At 42.1% G+C, this 19,679-nt stretch overlaps 3 protein-coding genes across 4 annotated transcripts in view; all 3 read left to right on the forward strand.

Moving 5' to 3' along the window:
* Window positions 1-744: 744 nt before the first annotated feature.
* LOC110509798 (PR domain zinc finger protein 12) lies at window positions 745-6,124 on the forward strand. The gene is made up of 5 exons (XM_021590911.3): window positions 745-1,723; window positions 3,459-3,649; window positions 3,979-4,134; window positions 4,486-4,600; window positions 4,844-6,124. The coding sequence occupies exons 1-5, from the start codon at window positions 1,504-1,506 to the stop codon at window positions 5,281-5,283; spliced, it is 1,122 nt and encodes a 373-aa protein (XP_021446586.1). The 5' UTR covers window positions 745-1,503; the 3' UTR covers window positions 5,284-6,124.
* Window positions 6,125-8,436: 2,312 nt separating this feature from the next.
* On the forward strand, window positions 8,437-15,066 carry LOC110509797 (exosome complex component RRP4). The gene is made up of 9 exons (XM_021590910.3): window positions 8,437-8,612; window positions 12,621-12,722; window positions 12,940-12,985; window positions 13,091-13,180; window positions 13,392-13,457; window positions 13,699-13,767; window positions 13,889-14,065; window positions 14,280-14,408; window positions 14,666-15,066. Exons 1-9 carry the CDS (start codon window positions 8,452-8,454, stop codon window positions 14,744-14,746), a joined length of 921 nt encoding a protein of 306 aa, XP_021446585.1. The 5' UTR covers window positions 8,437-8,451; the 3' UTR covers window positions 14,747-15,066.
* Window positions 15,067-16,744: 1,678 nt separating this feature from the next.
* The window catches only part of LOC110509795 (tyrosine-protein kinase ABL1), a 64,133-nt gene continuing 61,198 nt past the window's right edge, over window positions 16,745-19,679 (forward strand). The window contains exon 1 of one of the 2 annotated variants that reach the window (XM_021590908.3): window positions 16,745-18,607. In XM_021590908.3, the coding sequence (XP_021446583.3) occupies window positions 18,475-18,607 (133 nt within the window). In that variant the 5' untranslated portion in view covers window positions 16,745-18,474. The remainder of the gene's footprint in view (window positions 18,608-19,679) is intronic. The other variant, XM_090226932.1, reaches the window with a different exon arrangement.

Raw genomic sequence — 19,679 nt, forward strand, 5'->3', positions numbered from 1 at the left:
GTATTCAAAACAACCCGTTCTATACTTTGCATTTAGAATCCATATCTTCTTTTCCATTCGAATTCTAGTCCACATTCGTCAGAGACCAACTTTTCGGACCATCCCCTTGTAGTTGTTGGAATGAAAGGCGGAGTGCATGGGTGTCAATGTGCCCTCAAAACACCATGAAAGATTGATTTGCAGCACTTTTCAGCCCCCTGACATTACTTGGAGAGGAACTGAATAGGAAACCCGCGAGCCGGGGACGGAATAAAGATGTTCTCTCTGCTGGAAGAGAAGGAAAACTGCTCATTTACCCCCAGTCCATCAAGCCCGAAAAATAGAGAGGAAAAAACTGAGAGAACTGTGGCTATTGAGAAGAAAGGGGCTGTATATACTCATCTAAACGCTGTCACAATATACTGAAGGGCTATGAACAACCATGAATATTAAACCGCTTATTTCAACAAGGGCTAGAGAAGTGAACCACGTCAAAGCAGCTTTGCATTTTTTGCATGGGAACAATGCGGTAAAGCACGTTGAGCTTGTTTCTATTCTATTATTCCCGCGCTATAACTCCCTGGAAGAAAATTAATATTGCCAACCACATGAATGCGGAATGCCTGAGAAAGAACGTTTAAGCAACTCCCAGACCCAATGACCTTAATTTGATGACAGACAAACTTTTAAACTAATTGTTGAACCAGTTTAAAGTTGACAGCATTTTCACTCTGTTAAATAATCGTGGGACTCATTGTGCTGTATAGCATTTGGGTGGAATATAGAAACGTGAATTGTGCATCAATTGTTTAGCCATATTTACATTTGATCTATGCTATATGTTATACGGCCCTAATCAGTAACTTTAAAATGTACATTTTATATTTTACTAAAACTATTGGTAAACTGGCGACCAGGTGATTTTTGGAATTAGTTTTATAGAAGGCTGTCTTAGACATCTCTCATGAAGAAACATCTAATCTGATTGGTGTGTAAAGGGATGTTGAATCATTTGTAAGTGACTGAAAAAAATGGATACTCCCCTAACATATTTTTGTTTATTTACAATCATGTCTGCATTTATATTGCTGAGTAGTCTATTGGCTTATAGGCTCCTTGTTGTCTCTCTCCATTTCACACACACACTCTCTCTCTCTCTCTCTCTCTCTCTCTCTCTCTATCTCTTTCCTTCTCTCTCTCGCTTTCCTTTTCTCTCTCGCGCTCTCTCTCTTTCCTTCTCTCTCTCTCTTTCCTTATCTCTCTCTCTCTCCCCTCTCTCTCTCTCTCTCATATGAAAGGGAAGGACCGCCTAATAGAGGCGGCTTTTCTTCTGCTGCAGCAGGTCCATACCATAAGGGGAGTGTCATTAATAACTAATTAGAGAGGGGTCAGACCAGCAACTTATAAAGAGGACCCTCGCTGCAGGAGGACGGCACATTTCCACCCAGCCGTCAAACGGGAAGGAATATCCACTTTGCATTTAAAGACACTCATATCTGAACACGGCTTGCAATAGTTTGCGATATGGGCTCGGTATTACCTGCAGAGGCTTTAGCCCTGAAGTCTGGATTTAAATGCCAGAGTCGGTCCTTGTCTGATATTATCACCTCAGACATTCTGCACAGTTTCCTGTATGGACGGTGGAGAAATGTGATCGGGGAGCACCTGATGGAGGAGAGGCAGAGCAGCATCGGTCCCAAGACAGCCTTCACTGCCGAGGTCCTCGCACAGTCGTTCGTTGGAGGTAATTGTCCCTTTTGGAGTTCTTCCTATGATTTCTGTACGGGCAACCAGCCACTAGGCCTAAAGAACGTATTGCCTAGGCCTGTCTGTGGCAATTTAACATCCTAATGCTTGTCTCGTTAAATGTAGCCTTATTATTATTATTTTTTTTATTATACCAAATTGTGACATGGGCTATAATCAGAGTGAAATCATATATATTTTTTAAAATATGGTTCATTTTATTAGGCTATAAAACGACTGGTCCAAAAAAACAATACCCTCAACATGTTGACTCAACCTAGAAGTATTTTCTATGAACAATATTCGGTTATTTTAACAAGTGTCCCTCTTGTTGACAATAATTGACTAAAAGGCGTGTAAAATGGGCATTTTGTAAGAATGTATTCAACACAAGAACCTCAGTGAGGTCTCATGTGTCATTGAGAGTGAACCAAAAGAAGTGAAAACCGTCACTCCTCTGTTCTAGATTTCTTCCCAAGGTCTCTGTGACTTTCTCATTACTGTTCTCCCGTATTTTCATTCTTTGGCCTTTTTATTTCCACCCATTTAGCGCATTAACCCATTTAGTGCTTTGAGACCTTGCATTTAGAAGCTTGTTAGGCGTGTAACTGTTGCTGACTGAAAGACGAAGGGTATTAAACTCATTTGGTTAACTTTGTGCTTGACCTGAGAAAGTTTCCACTTAAACCGAAGGGAGAGAATGGTTCCCTTTCTTTGAGGTGTCCCGAGTTTTATCCCGCATTCATCAATCTCCGGACAGTCTCTTTTCCTATTTTGGCAGCTATGGGCTCCGGCGCTTTTCTCTTTCTCTCGCCTTAAAAGATTTCTGTTCCTCAGATAATGCGCCGTGAAGGCTAATTCTATTGCCATTCATACCATGTCAACCATCTAATCGCCTTTCCATTTTTTTGTTCGAGAAATTCCTGGGCCTTTTAAACAAGTCCTCATTTCATTCAGCGCAATTTTATTGCTACAAAGTTCTTAAAAGGATAATGAATTTGGAATTAGCCGTTTCTTTCCAGTAGGGTATAATGAATATCACATCTGAAGCATGACAAATGGCTGGACCCTGAGCAATAGAAGACCATTTAACCTCTCTTCGAGCCGTCTTTTCGCAGTCCCAAATACATTTTCTTTGATTCTGACATTAAAGAAACCCAAGTGTTTAAAAAAAAAAAAAAAAAAATTGAATGAGGATGAAAATGCTTGCGAGTTTATTTTTTTTTTTGAAACAACTTTCAATTCATCCATTTAATCGAATTAAACGGTGGATGAGATGTTAGGCTACCTAATATTTCGTGACCAAAATAAGATGCAAACTATTTGCTGCGTTAGCAATTACAAAATGTTAAACACCTAATTCGTAAGACACTTAAATAATATTTTAGATAAGTCAGTAAAAATATATTTTTTAAATTCATGATTTATTAAAACGCTATCAAAGCATCATATTTAACTTTTATTTTTTATTTTTATAGGCCCATTATTCGAAAGATGGGCCTATACATCAAACATTGCTTTTTGACATTTTATTTTATACAAAAAACATAATATTGGCATTAATGCACAATGCCTGACTTAAACCACTCCTATCCTCAACGTATTTTAGGCAAATTGATTAGCTTGGGTAGGTCGACAATTTCATGCATTTATAACCATGGAATGACCAAATTCACAGGTTTAATGAAATGTACGCAGCAGTCAAATAACCTACTATTTTTTTCTGTTTGCAGAGGTCCAGAAGCTGTCCAGCCTGGTGCTGCCCAGTGAGGTGATCATTGCCCAGAGCTCTATACCTGGCGAGGGCCTGGGCATCTTCTCCAAGACCTGGATCAAGGCAGGCACAGAGATGGGTCCATTTACTGGCACCGTCATCTCCCCTGAACACGTGGACCTGCTAAAGAACAACAACCTCATGTGGGAGGTGAGAATCATCTGTGCAGTTACCATAACTAGGGACTGAGCTGCTATCACAATTAGGCAGGAGAATAACAGCATTGAATCTCTGTATGTCATGTTTGTGAAGGAAGCACATGTGCAAGGGGGAATAGTTGGTCTTGTTCACCAGTAAACTGTATGTATAAGAGTCTGTCACACATGGACAATAATAACCACAACGTCAATTCCACGTTTGTTTTAAGTAATTTAATTGACATAATGTGGAAACCACTTTATTTTAACCAGTGTGTGTGCCCAGTGGGTAATTTGCATTCAAATTGTACCAGACTCCTAACCTCTTGCTGTTGATCTCAGGTGTTCAACGATGATGGCACGGTACGCTACTTCATTGATGCCAGTCAGGAGGACCATCGCAGCTGGATGACCTACATCAAGTGTGCGCGCAACGAGCAGGAGCAGAACCTGGAGGTGGTGCAGATTGGCAGCAGCATCTTCTACAGGGCCGTGGAGGTGAGAACCAAGTCAGATACGGTCACTCACAACTCTGACATGCAGCCTTCACAAGGACCGTTGAAAGCGTGTGGTTGCAGCCATGACAAGTTCTGCAGCTAAGCCCATTCATTTGTAGGCCTTTGTTGGTGTAGACTCCATAGACTGTATAAAAGGGTCAAATCTCCCCTAGCCTGTATAGGGCAACCTATTTTCAGCTGCTGAATAGCACAACCTGCTGTTTGTACAGAGATCTGACTCTTGATGCGTAATGCAAAGTTGGTGGAGAGTATCATCGGAACAAAGGATCTCCACAGATATAGTTACCTCATCCTATTAGTTCTTTAACATTCCTCCTCCTGCTCTCTACAGACTATCCCTCCAGACCAGGAGCTGCTAGTGTGGTACGGAAACTCCCACAACACCTTCCTTGGTATTCCTGGCGTTCCCGGTACAGAAGAAGAGCATCAGAAAAAGAGCCGCAATGGTGAGCTCCTTTTTCCTCACGCTATGGGCGTTAGAGAACCAGATTACTATCTGACCCCCTTTACCTGTGGGGCCAGTGTGTTATGGGCTCTGCTGCAGCCAACAGATTTACATCACCCTTGTTCATTTCAAACTACTGCAAATAGACTGATTCTTTTCCATGTCACAATCAACATTTGATAATTCATAAACTGATGTGACTGACATAAAGATCTCACCTTCCCTCTTTCTCCTTTCCCTTCAGAGGACTCCCACTCATGTGACGGCTCTTCATCTTGCTCCCCCTCGTCCTCCTCCTCTTCCTCGTCTGCGACTAGCCGCATGCGTTGCGTCATCTGCCACCGGGGCTTCAACTCGCGTAGTAACCTGCGCTCCCACATGCGCATCCACACCCTGGACAAGCCCTTCGTCTGTCGCTTCTGCAACCGCCGCTTCAGCCAGTCGTCCACCTTGCGCAACCACGTGCGCCTGCACACCGGAGAGCGCCCCTACAAGTGCCATGTGTGCCAGAGCGCCTACTCCCAACTGGCAGGGCTGCGGGCACACCAGAAGAGTGCCAGGCACAGACCAGGGGCGGGGGGCGCAGACACTGCCTCCCAAATCTCACCTCCACCCCCACCAATCACCAGCCTGTCCCAACACCAGGTCCCCCTGGTTCACCATATCCCCACCATGGTGCTATGATAGCAGAGAAGAAAGAGAAACGTGCTAATGCAAACAACTCTGCACTTTACCTCTGCACACTTGAGCCACAGGTTGCGCTCTCCCTCCTTCTCAGAGAGGCTACTGTTTGCTGGTGTGGCAGGCATCGCTATGACTTTGCAATGAACCAGAGTATGTCCGGGTGTACTATGTCTGGTGGGTTGAGCTGATAGTACAGACGTTCTCAAATACATTTCTACTGGTTGCCTTATTTACAATCCAGTCTGCTTAGACTTATTGGGTATTATGTTTGTAATGGTCACAAAAAAATCAGAGTGTGTCAAAAACACTTTGTTGTTCCAAAGGAAACTGTTGTACTATTGCCTGTACAGAGAATCTGAACAAAGGACTGAATGTTGGTTCCAAGAGTAGGCTAACTGTCCATTATTCATCTGTTTGTATAGTCAATACAGTATTGCCAGGATGCAGCATGTCAAAGGAAATACTTTGCTATTCTAGTTAATAATTCTATTGGTCAAGACGAGTACTCTGTATTTCAGATAAGGATGTTTTACCATAACAGATTTTAGTTTTTGGGTGGTTCCTTCATGCTGTCATTAAATACAATTATCCTCACTTTACGTCCTGTCATCGTAGGCCTTCCAACTCAGGAGGAAGGTTGTTTGAAAAAGTCAAGTAAAAAAGTTGAATTCCAATTAAATGTACAGTATGAAGAAGTAGGTGTACATTTTTCAAAATTTTACACTGTAATAAATTGTCCCTGTATCTCTGTATATTAATGTAAAGTGTTGTGTAATGATGAACTGTATGTGAATGTAAAGACGTGTGCTTTCCTTATATTCTAAATAAAGAATGAAATTAATACGTCTGCATAGTGTTCTTTACTTTGGACCTTTTGGTAGCCTATTATGAACTAGCGCAGTGGAGGCTGCTGAGGGGAGGACGGCTCACAAGAACGGCGCGAACGGCGCGAATGGAAAGGCAATTGATACTTTTCCGCTCTAGCCATTACCACGAGTCCGTTCTCCCCAATTAAGGTGCCACCAACCTCCTGTGAACTAGCGTGTTGTGAATGTTTATTAGGTGTAAAGAAGACCATGACCGACAAAAGCACACAAGTGGCTATAATCGGGCAATAATATTTATTTGGGAGGACCATAGCTCCTCCTTGCACCACTTGGTGAGGATTCTCATCATCCTCCCTGTGCCTCCTGCAAAATACAGACTCTGTGGATGGTTGTGTGTTGACTCCCTGGCGAGGGAGGAACCTGTAGTAGAGGATGCATGGGTTGTGGATGAGGTGCATCTGGAGGGTGGCAATGTTGGGGAACCACATCCGGCAGTCGCAAACACTGCCTCCATCCTCCTGGCGGACCTGGAAGGGGGCAAATGTATTCAGGTAGCTGGCCTGGAGATGCCTGGAGGTTGGCTCCCGGATGTGAAACATCCTACCACTGCCATCCAACTCACACAAGAATGGTTCAGACCCTGTAGGTGACAGATATCAGTTGACAAAGCACTGTCCACACAGATGTCAAACATCTTATACTTCATACACTGAGTATATAAAACTTTAAGAACACCTGCTCTTTCTATGACAGACTGACCAGGTGAATCCAGGTGAAAGCTATGATCCCTTATTGATGGTTAAATGGTTAAATAAATATGTTTAAGCCTTGAGACAATTGAGACATGGATTGTGTATGTGTGCCATTCACATTGTGTGAATGGCACACATACACAACATGGATTGTGGATTGTGGATTGTGTATGTGTGAATGGGCAAGACAAAATATTTAAGTGCCTTTAAACAGGGTACGGCTGTAGGTGCCAGGCGCACCGATTTGTGTCAAGAACTGCAGCGTTGCTGGGTTTTTCATGTTCAACAGTTTCCTGTGTGTATCAAGAATGGTCCACCACCCAAAGGACATCCAGTCAATTTGACACAACTGTGGGAAGCATTGGAGTCAACGTGGGCAAGCATCCCTGTGGAATTCATTCGACACTTTGTCAAGTCCATGTTGTGCAGAAGAAATATCAGCCAGAGCAGAGAAGCATGAGATTGAACTTCACTCAACTTTCTAGAGATGTCCCCGAGTTACCCCCTTTACTGTGGGAATTGTAATCAAATCAATGCAATATTAGCCTCTTTCAATGCAAAACAAAACAAACTATGCAAGAGTATGCAAAACTAACAATGCCAGAGATGCTGTTGTAGGCAGAAAGTATCGGGGTAGGATTCTATTGCATTGACATGCACATCTCGGCTGTGCTCTACACAGACCTGTGGGGCATAACCAGTCAGGGCTGCAGTAGGCCAATATGCAAATAGACCATTGCCATATATGTATCTGTGCTGTTCCCTGTGAACTGGGTTGTGTTTACAGCATGAGCTGTGATGAGTGATGGCTTGTTTTGAGATCAAAGCGAGAGCTGCATGTAAAATGTGTGCATTTGTTCATATCCTTTGCTAGTTAGTGAATTATTAGCCCTGTTAGAGATCATTTGTAGTCAGAAATGGGGGAGCGATTTATTCCTACAAGAGCACAAAACGTGAACATTTCTATCAATCTTTGAAAAGCTAGTCAGGTAAAGAGCTTTTTTTTGTCTTAAAGGGGCAGTGTTGTATTTTGGGACAGGCTTGAATCAGCTAAGTAGCCAATAGACAGAGGGTAGCATCATTTGTTTGATTCTCTGTAATAATGGTATGGGAATAATAACGCATTTTATTTTGTAAAGTGGTTTCTTGCATCAAACAACACAACATTTTCAGTCACTTCCTTTTCGAAAGTCTCATGGAATTTAGGCCTACTTTGAACACCACACATTGGCTACTACTGTAGGCTGAATTATAGAACAGCTATTTCCATGTAAAAATGTTATGATTTTCGGTTATTTATTTATTGCCCTCTACACATAATGATAGTGAAAAATGCTCTCGGTGGGTTGAAGTATCGCTTCAAGTCCACATGATGGCGCAAGACACTAAAGAAAACTAGCATCCTTACGTAAACAATGTTTTTTTTTTGCAAAGCAACGCATTGTCTGTTTCACATTATTACTCATGCAGTTTGAAATATTGTGAAAATAAGTTATAAAATGAATGAATGTCGAGAGACATTATTTGGATTTTGTGGAAATCGTCTTCGGTACATTCTGAATGGCCAAGGATCAGATGACGTCAATTACATGCGCCGTTTAAATTTACAGAAGACAGAAAACATGGCTGCGGACATGAGATTACCAACTTTTCGGAAACAAGTATCGTTATCACCCTCTCTGTCTGCTTTGGATGGGAAAGATCTAGTTGTGCCCGGTGATGTGATTACATCAGATACAGGGTTTATGAGGTATGTCTGTCTACAAGCTAGTATGAACCAACGAGTACTGCTCCCATTTTATAACATTTTGAGTCTGAGCTCCCCCCCCCCTTCTCTTTACTGTAAATCAATATTAATCCACGTCTTGTTTGCCTGATTTGCTTTAGATAGGTAGCTAGCTAACGTTAGATATGATGTTGACATATGTCAGGTCTCACTTGTTAGTGCATAATACTCTGCAAGTTTCACTTGTACAGTACTGTAGCTATTCACTCCATTCATAGGTTATTTAGCCAGCTTGACGTCCCGTATGGATAATAATGAACATCAAATAAGAATCTTGTATGGCAGAAGATTATTTATACAAAAATCGAATAATTAATCCGTAATAAGGATCCTGTAAAGTGTTTTCCCTTATACACTACAGTTCAAAAGTTTTAGGTCACTTAGAAATGTCCTTGTTTCTGAAAGAAAAGCAAAACTACATAGGCGTACAGAGGCCCATTATCAGCAACTCCTGTGTTCCAATGGCACGTTATGTCAGGTAATCCAAGTTTATCATTTTAAAAGGCTAATTGATCATTAGAAAACCCTTTTTCAATTATGTTGGCACAGCTGAAAACTGTTGTGCTGATTTAAGGAAGCAATAAAACTGCCCTTCTTTAGACTAGTTGAGTATCTGGAGTATTAGCATTTGTGGGTTTGATTACAGGCTCAAAATGGTCAGAAACAAAGTACTGTCTTCTGAAACTTGTCAGTCTATTCTTGTTCTGAGAAATTAATGTATTTAATGCGAGAAATTACCAAGAAATTGAAGACTCGTACAACGCTGTGTACTTCTCCCTTCACAGAACAGGGCAAACTAGCTCTAACCAGAATAGAAAGAGGAGTGGGAGGCCCTGTTGCACAACTGAGCAAGAGGACAAGTACATTAGAGTGTCTAGTTAGAGAAACAGACGCCTCACAAGTCCTTAACTGGCAGCTTCATTAAATAGTACTCGCAAAACACCAGTCTCAACTTCAACAGTGAAGAGACTCCAGGATGCTGGTCTTCTCAGCAGAGTTGCAAAGAAAAAGCCATATCTCAGACTGGCCAGTAAAAATAAAAGATTAAGATGGGCACAAGAACACAGACACTGGACAGAGAAAGATTGTAATACGTGTTATGGACAGACAAATCTAAGTTTGAGGTGTTAGGATCACAAAGAACAACATTCGTGAGACTCAGAAAATATGCTGGAGGAGTGCTTGACGCCATCTGTCAAGCATGGTGGAGGCAATGTGATGGTCTGGTGGTGCTTTGGTGGTGGTAAAGTGGGATATCTGTACAGGGTAAAAGGATCTTGAAGAAGGAAGGTTGTCACTCCATTTTGCAATGCCATGCCCTGTGGATGGCACTTAATTGGAGCCAATTTCATCCTACAACAGGACAATGACCGAAAGCACAGCTCCAAACTATGCAAGAACTATTTAGGGAAGAAGCAGTCAGCTGGTATTCTAGTAAGAAGTGCCCATTAAGACAATCCAATTTGTGGGAGGTGCTTCAGAAAGCATGAGGTGAAATCTCTTCAGATTACCTAGAATGCCAAAGGTCTGCAAGGCTGTAATTGCTGCAAATGGAGGATTCTTTGATGAAAACCTAGTTTGAAGGACACAGTTATTTGTTTTCATGAAAAACAAGGACATTTCTAAGTGACCCCAAACTTTTGAACGGTAGTGTATGTCAGTGGTGTATTTGTGTTAAATTATATGCCTTATATGATATACACAATTGAATAGTTGATTGTGCTGAATTTCCTACAAATATATGGTATGACATATTTGAGCCAAAGTATATTAATTATGAGTCGTCTATGAATATTATAAAAGTGTGTTCTGAGAATGTAACCTCTACAAAATAAATGCTTTAATTGTAGGTTTTAAATTGTTTTGTATAAGTCAACATATAAAAAAACATGACAATTACTAAAAGAAATACAATATTTGTATAAACATTTTCACTTTTAGGTATGAGTTTCCATGATTAAGGCTGGGCAGCACCTCCTACTGGACAGTTTATTTATCTATAGCTATGCCTTTGGTCTCCCATCCAGTGTTTTAACCAAGCCCAGCCCTGCTTAGCTTCAGGGGTGTCATGCAACCCAAAAAATATGAGGGGGCAAAAAGTACGTGAGGATGGCAAAGGGCTGGTCTCGAGGGGGTCAAGTTGGAGAATTTAGCATTTTGAAATGAGAGAGCTTTTTCCTGAAATTTGGAGCAGGAATGGGCAACTTGATTTTTACTGTTGAGAGAATAGAATACAAAAGACTGAAAAGCACCCAAAGGAAAAGCAAAGATAAAAAGGTGTGTTTTTAAGATTGCTTTTAAATATGTCCACAGTTTCAGCCCCATCAGGTTCTCTGTCAGGCTATTCCAGAGGAGGGGGGAATAGTAACTAAAGGCTGTCTCTCCATGCCTTTTGGTCCTAGGCTTTGGGATAGTTAAAAAGCCAGTGCCAGAGGACCTGAGAGACCTACTGGGTACACAACTTAAAATCATCTCTGACATGTATTGTGGTGCATAATCGTGGAACCAGTACACCCAACACATCAGTTATCGTATTAAAACTGCAAAAATTTGCTTTAAAACTGCAAATATCTCTATATACCGCATGGCAAAATGAGTAGAATTGCATGAAATGAGTTATACAATTGCAAAATCTTCTCTCCGCCCGTGGCAAAATGTGTAGAATTTCAGAAAATGGGGGGAGGGGTTATGGATGTGGGTACGCAGACCCACAAGCCACTGCAGCCCCTCATGAGTTCTGTTTTTGTATGGCCCCACTCCAATCAAAGCTGCCCATCCCTGATCTAGAGTATATCATGGTTGCTATGTGTAGCACCTTTTAATTAAACTAAATATGCTTATCTGCTGAAATCTGGGTAAAAGATGGAAAGGAATGTGAGTCTTATTCAGTACATTTAGTAATTACTTGCCAGCAGGCATTCCAGCTAAGATAGTTAGACAATCTAGCTACTCTTAACTTTTTATTGATAGCCTGAAATGTCTTCGTGGTAGCAAGTTAGGATATTGGGAACCAATCTGGGAAAGCTAAAGCCAACTTCATAAAATTGCCAGGTGGCTGGTAGTATTACAGAGAAAAACAACAACAAATTCAACTATATCTATGTTAAACAGGACAATTATGAGGGGGCACATGCCCCTGTCCCCTATGGGCATGACGCCTCCACTTAGCTTTTATATTTATATCAGACTAGTACCAATGTGCTATCTTGAGAATGATTGTATGATTGTTGCGAGATCTCCACTTAACAGCAGTGAATCTATTTAGTTACCAGTCATTCCTCATTCTCCCCCTCCTCTTGTCCCTTTCTCCCCTCTCCTCCTCATCGTCTCCCCTTCCTCCTCCTGCTTTCCTCCTCCTCGAGGTGGTCTTGCATGCTTCAATGACATCAGACAGTGGTATGCAAGTGCGTTGAAATGTGTATGTCCCATGTATGTGACACCTTTTAGAATGCTTCGCTTTCATGTTACTTGTATGTTTAAAAAAATATATAATACAATGTTTACATGTTAAATACCCATATGTCAGATATTACAATAATATTCTATGAATCTTGTAAGTATATTTACTGCTATATGTATTACTGACAAGTTCCAGGTAGAACATGTAACAATCTTTTCCATATGGGTCACTATACTATTGTTAATATTTGTTGCACAATTTCAAGTTTCTCTTCATTGAATCATACCCCCTCTGCCAAGTTAATTTGAATTGTGTTCAAATCAAATTTTATTGGTCGCATACACATATTTAGCAGATGTACTTGCAGGTGTAGTGAAATGCTTGTGTTCCTAGCTCCAGCAGTGCAGTAATATCTAACAATTCACAAGAATACACACAGATCTAAAAGAATGGAATTAAGAAGTATTTAAATATTAGGACGAGCAATGTCGGAGTCCAGAGTATACATGACATTGACATTGAAAGTGGATATTGAGTGAGTCACGATTAGACCAAACTGATTGTCATTCTAGGGGTCATGGGACTTACATGGATGAAGAAAAACTAACAGCCTCTGTGGCAGGAGAGGTGGAGAGGGTGAATAAGCTCGTCTGTGTACGGCCGCTCAGGACCAGGTAAGTGGACCAGGTGCCACAGTAATGTCTGTAGGCTTAGATTTACCACAGTGATTAGCTACTGACTCTGTGTTGAAGACAACGGTTCCATTGTGCAGCATCTGCTGTTACTGAATCACAGTCTAAGTTGGTATGTAAAAAAAATAATTAAATTAAAAAAAAACAATATGACTTGTTATTGATTAATTTTGCCATCTTTATCTGTTCTGATTCCCAGGTTCAATGGGGAGGTTGGAGATGTGGTGGTCGGAAGGATCACAGAGGTATGTTTCCATTTGAGGTGGTGATACGATTCAGTAAGGCTAATAATGACTTGGGGTGATCGTGCTTCTCCGGGTTGGAGCTTAGTGTTTGTCTGCTGTTTGTAGGTGCAACAGAAGCGCTGGAAGGTGGAGACCAACTCCAGACTGGACTCTGTGTTGTTGCTTTCTTCTGTCAATCTGCCCGGAGGAGAGCTGGTGAGTGGAATAGACAACTTAGATCTGGGAATATGGAAGTGTCTTTGGGTAAATGTGTGCTTGGTCCTCTCTTCCTCTTAGCACCCAGTGCAAGCATATTGTTATGACACTGTTGGTCAAACGTCTTTGGATATTTATTTACATTATTCTCTCTTTCTTTCTTTGTCTTACCATAAATCCATCTTTCTATGTCTATATCTGTCCTTCTTAGAGGAGACGGTCAGCAGAAGATGAGCTCACCATGAGAGACTACCTTCAGGAGGGGGACCTCATCAGTGTATCCTCTGATCTGACCCTAACCAGTAACCTGGGCCCTTTTTCCTTCATCATATCCAGCCTACCCTCCGAACTACACTGAAATACATGGAATCTTTGTTATCTTGAGATTCCCTTTTTTTTTTACTCTACCGTCTACTAGAAAGTGTCATTCTCTCATTGATGAATGCATTAACTTCTATCTGCTCCATCATTTGTATGTGACTATGGTCAAGATTGTCCTTGACTAGCTCTTCTCTCAGGCAGAGGTACAGTCTGTTTTCTCGGATGGAGCACTCTCTCTTCACACCCGCAGTTTAAAGTACGGAAAGGTAGCTAAGATGAACTACCCAATGTGTGATCAACAATTTTGATGTTCTATGGTTTTTAAAGTGATTGAAAATCATTGACCTCATATTCTTCTCTTATTAATTTGCAACCACATCACATCAGCTGGGGCAAGGAGTTCTTGTGCAGCTATCTCCCTCTCTCATCAAGAGACAGAAAACCCACTTCCACAACCTGCCGTGTGGGGCCTCCATCATCCTGGGCAACAATGGCTTTGTGTGGCTGTACCCCGCCCCAGGACAGCAGGACGAGGAGGCTGGAGGATACTACACCAGTCTGGAGGTATGAGCTGCCTGGGGCTACAGAGATGCGAGTGGGAAATACAAGGGATCCAACTTCTACGTAGATAATGTGAAGTGTTACTTGAATTTGTACTTATCTTTCAACAAGACTTATAACTGTTTGACTTTTACTATATTATCTACCCCAATCATTCTGTTTCCCTTTCTCAACATGGTCTTTCGGCTCACCTCACTGTAACCTCTCCCTCTCTCAGCCGGTCTCTCTCTCTGATCGGGAGGTGATCTCGCGGTTAAGGAACTGCTTGCTGGCCTTGGGGGCACACAAGGTGCTGCTGTATGACACCAGTGTGCTCTACTGTTACGAGTCATCACTCCCACACCAGGTAACGCTGTCTGTACTGATCTGGCTAATGGAAAGAGGATCTGAGAGAAGCAAACCTTTCCATTCATTGTGCCTCAGTTAGATCATTATTTTTAAAAGGGACACGATGGCAAGCTATTTTGCATGACACACAATCTATAGCCATCCAAGCCATTCATATGATGACAATGATGACATTGCATTTATTTTTAGCACCTTTCATCAGATTTCAAAGTGTTTACAAAGCATATAAAGTTACCTGTCTCTCTGTCTTTCTAGATCAAGGATATCTTAAAACCGGAGGTGATGGAGGAGATTGTGATGGTGACGCGTCAGAAACTGGTGGAACAGGAGGGTTAGAGTATCAGATGCAACCTTTCTGTGACCTTGTCACAATGGAAGGTTGGTGTTCCCTGCATTCCAAGTCTAGGCACCAAGGCCTTAACTGTGTTAGGGACTGAACCCCCGCCCAAGGTCTGCACTCTCAACCAGAAGATACCTGGGTCGTTCCACAAAAAGCGCCTTTTGTGTGTCCCTTTGATATTTTAAGTAAAAATTGTACACCAATATTGAATTTGAATTGTTATATTAAATGAAGTGCTCTTTAATGAAGACCACATGGAGCATTCAATAAATCAGATGTTTTTTTAAATATGAATAAAGGCTTGCTAAAGTGTAAACATGCCGCATTTGGACTTGTCCCTTATTTAACCCTGTGTCACTTCTCTGAAGATTTCAACCCACTTAATCCCACATTGTCTCCCAAGTTTCACCATCATTGTAAATCCCTAGTAATTGTGTTGCTTCGACAGTCATTTCTGAAGATTAGGGATTCATTTACGTCTGTCCCTTAATTTAAGGTCAACCCTGTGAACTGAACTCATTTTAATATGGTGACAGTTTTTAGTCATTCTCTGAATGGGTGCATGCTTATTAGTAACTGGAATAATCAATTTCATAAATGTGTCAAGTGCAGCGTCTGGTTGCTCCTCATTACACATCACAGACCAGTAAATATTCTTTACATCATCAACATATGAATCACTACAAAACGTATTGTATGACCTCTTATACACTATATTAGGCCCAGCCTGTCCTCTTATACACTATATTAGGCCCAGCCTGTCCTCTTATACACTATATTAGGCCCAGCCTTTGGAACGTTGGTTTCCCTAGACATGGCCACTATATTGTGATCACTACATCCTATGGATTTGGATACTGCTTTAAATCAAATTTCTGCGGCCTTAGTATAGATGTGATCAGTACATGTTGATGATTTCATTCCTCTGCTGTTTGTAACTACCCTGGTAGGTTGACTGATAACCTGAACCAGGTTGCTGGTTTTGGGTCATTGATAAGTCATTGTCTCAACGCAGCCTTGAAATGTGTGAACAGAGTCCAGGAGCCAAGATGATTTGGATGGACTCCGTCATTCCTGTAGAATATCCTCTGTTTCCAGAAGGTGTCAAAGTTATCTATAAAAGTGATTTCAACTAAGGTACAGTAATCTTTTAGCCAGGTGTGTAATGCCAGTAGTCTGCTGAATCTTTCATGCCCATGGACCAACAATGGTAGTCGACCTGAAATGATTGGCCGCTTTTTGGAATCTTTCAGTGCTAGAATCAGTTCTTTAAAATACATTTTCAGAAGTTCCAAGCTAGGCCTCCTGATGTCGTTTGACCCCACATGGACTACGACAGCATCAGCTCCCAGCATCTGTCGTAGAGCGGTCGGAAGCAGTCTTGTAATGTTCTGTACTCGTGCTCCTGGGTAAGCACAGGGTTTTTGCTCGGGGAACCAACATGTTTTTTTACAATAGAGCTGCTGGTGCAATGGCTGAGGTCAGAGGAATGTTGATAATGTTGTACTTTTGTATGAATAACTACTCTCGTAAGAAATAAATACCAAGCTGTTCACGCCTCAAGCTATCAGTGTGTGAGAACTTGATATAATCATGCTTGCAAGTAGTGTTTCTAATGAGAGGTTTCCCCAATTAGACTATCTTACCTCAAGAGGGCACACGTTCTGAGATTATGAGAGATCCTTGTGCAGGAATCTTAGACAGCCCCTCTATGTCCAACCCAAAAAGTTCTCAGCTGATTCTTTCTTTTTTGTTTACTCCTATTTCCCGAAGATGAAAACCAACTCTACTGCCTGCCCTTTACCTTTAGTGAAACTGCTATTTATCAACAGTTGATACTTTGCAATGATTTTATGTCAGTCTATGACTTTAGCCACATTGACATACTACAGAGTAGTTCAGCATGTCCCATCAAAAACAGAGAAGAGATGGGTCTGTGTGGGCCCCATCCCTATCTACTTGCCCACGCACGCTCTGACGTAAAACGTATCCCCACCCATATTTTAGCAAACCACCTTGCTTACGGAAATAATATGGCTGCCTCAGTGGAGGCTATCCGACCGAAGTTAATTGCACACAATTTATCGAAAGAGCCATGAATAAGTATAGGAATCAGGGAGATACAAACGACGGGCTTGTTATTTGCACTTGTTGAGAAGGAGCTGCGAAAACTCCCTGACAACACACTGGCTGGCTTGAGAAGTTTGGAGTCTGCGCCTTGGTTAAAGTACCTGGGTCGGGATGCACTGCTGGAGATAAACTCTGCAGAACGGTGGACGCGGAAGTTTGACAAATAATTGAATACCAAGGGTTGGGTGGACATTTAGCCAAAACTTCATTAATGTTGTCACTATTGACTCAAACAAGACGACAACGTACTCAGTCCGAAGTTATCGTTGGTTATTAGCAAGTTAGCTAGTTAGACAGATGTTGACTGTTCCGATGTGTTTCCAGGTTCTCGAACGCCATCTAGCAAGCAAGGCTAGCTCCACGGTTAGCTGTAACTAGCATTCCAACAAACAGTGTTGCACGAGCACTCTTGCATCTTCAAAGCTACTGAATAACATTCTTCAGTTGTCTGCAAACTAGCTCATTGAATGAGTGTTTAAACCTTTTATATTAGCCACTGGCTTTACCAGAAAGCTATCATCTAAGTAATGCGAACTAGTTAAGTTTCCCATGATTGCTCATCAAACACAGTTTAGCCCGTACTAGTGCCTTTTTGTCATGCACAAGTGTGGCCTGAAAAGCACGAGAGATGGCCACAGAGGGATATGACCGCAAAACGAGCTAAATGTCAAATATACATTTTAAGGCCTGTCAAATGAGTGGATTGCATGGAGATGAAAACCAATACGTTTGTTAAAGGGCACAATGAGAAAACATATCTAGTTATTGTAGTCTAGGAGGAAGTTGCTACAGGGCCATGTGCAGTATTGACATGATCACAACTGTTGTACAACATGTAGCCGGTATTTGACTAGGCAAGTGTTATATGACCAGTGTCTGCAGAGATATTGTATTGGGACGACCAGGATTGGTGCCTGTAGCTGTCTACCGCGGTTGCTAACTCTATGAACCATTTTACCAGATATGGAACTGAGGTTTCTCAGCTCAGCTGGTAAATGTAGGAATTGTGCCTTTTCTATAATTCTGTGTAGTTCCCCATCTTGATAGTAGCTTTCTCAGTTGTTCTCGAGTCCTCTTTACTTTTAAAGCAACAATGTCGATGGAGCACAGTAGTGGCTTAGGCCTGCATTATGTTATTTCATGCTGGATGAATGTAAGTCATCACGATTAGTCCTTGGATCAACATTGTCTTTTGATTGGGCCTCCAGTATTCTTCTGACTGCCTTCGTCTTACAAATAAAACCCACAAGTGCCATTAGAGACCTTCTCTAACAGTAACAGAAACAACCAAAGCAGTCAATGCATGATAAAGAGGGAGGAATTTGAGTAATAAGGACCAGCCTGCCCATTCGCCATTGCATTGACCTCCATCCAAAACTCCTGCATTGGTGTCAGTGGTGGGATGCAGAAGTGAGCATCTCCCGCCGCCTCCACTTTCCAGTCATCACCGCACCAGGAGAGACCAAACTGACTGAGGGAAATCGCACCACGGAGGGGTTCCCTGCTCTCCTCCTCCTACCCACCAGGTTCTCTACACCCAGGTGGTGAGAGAGCCCAGTTTGGTGACCCGGCTGCGGCCTGGCACCCTGCCCTTATGGGGCAGCAGCCGGGGAAATTTGTTGGGGACCAGAGGAGACCGAGTCTGCCAGCGCTGAATTTCATCAAGGGAGGGAAGAGGGAGTCATCACGGCATGGAGCCCATCACTGTAACGTGTTCGCTGTGCACGGTAAAAACACACTGTTTCTGTACCCAACCCCTACTTTGGTCATTAACAATATATTGTCTTTTCTCCCTGTCTTCTCTTCCGAATCTGCTTCTACTTACCTCTTCCTCATTCACAGTTCAGTAAAGTTTGGTCGTGATTGGTTTCATCATGCTTGTTCACCCCGAAGGTCAAGCTTTTTATGATCGTTGGGGATATAGGTTTCAGGGCTGTGATGAGACGGGCACCGTTTTTAAGGGGCCTGCATCGAAGTTCCCTTCGCAATCATTTGACCGTGCTAGTATGTCCACACTATTGCTCAATCTTCTGTGGGCAGCATTATTGATTTGTGTGAGAGGGGTCGTGTGAGTGTTTGGTCATGGAGATTGATGAATAATATCCCACTGTGATGTCAATTGACATGTCAATTTATTTATATATTTTTTCATCACTGTACTCCAGTTATTGGTGGGTTGGACAGTTTTTGTGTTTCTTCAGCTTTTCAGACGAAGCTTACCGTAGTAGGCTAGTGGAGACAACCAACAGCAACAGGTGATATAAAGAGTAAATGGCCTGCTTTGACTGAAAGTCAGGCCGAGTTGACTGGATAAGTCCCAGGATATGCATCTCCTTGTTTTCACAGGGGCACTGTGTAAACATATTAAGCATAAACATTTTCAGGGATTCTGTATGGAAAAGTTTGATTAGGTAGCCTGTTTGTTGACAACATTCCCTTTTCAATCAGATTGCATGCCAGTGATACTGAATGTCTTTTAAATACAGCGATTGTCTCGGCAGGGATAGATACACGGAGGCCTCTTGCGTAACAATAATGGGTAAGGATGCAAGTTAAAGGTGCTGCCAGTAAATGGAGAGGAGGACTGGAGTGATCTCCGGCAAAGGGTCAGTGGCAGAATTATTATAGATTTTGGCTCCTTCCTCCTGCAATGAGTCAGTCAGGTTACGAGGTGATGTGAGTCATGTTGCGAGAGGAGGGTGATGTCAGCACTCAGTCACTCACATCCATGTTGCTCTACCCGGGACGCCTTCGCTAGCTAGTGAGCTGCTAGCCTACGCAAAGCTTCTCACCAGGCCG

This window comes from Oncorhynchus mykiss, chromosome 29, assembly GCF_057628025.1.
Source record: "Oncorhynchus mykiss isolate SJ-2025 chromosome 29, ASM5762802v1, whole genome shotgun sequence".
NCBI classification, from domain to species: Eukaryota; Metazoa; Chordata; class Actinopteri; order Salmoniformes; family Salmonidae; genus Oncorhynchus; species Oncorhynchus mykiss.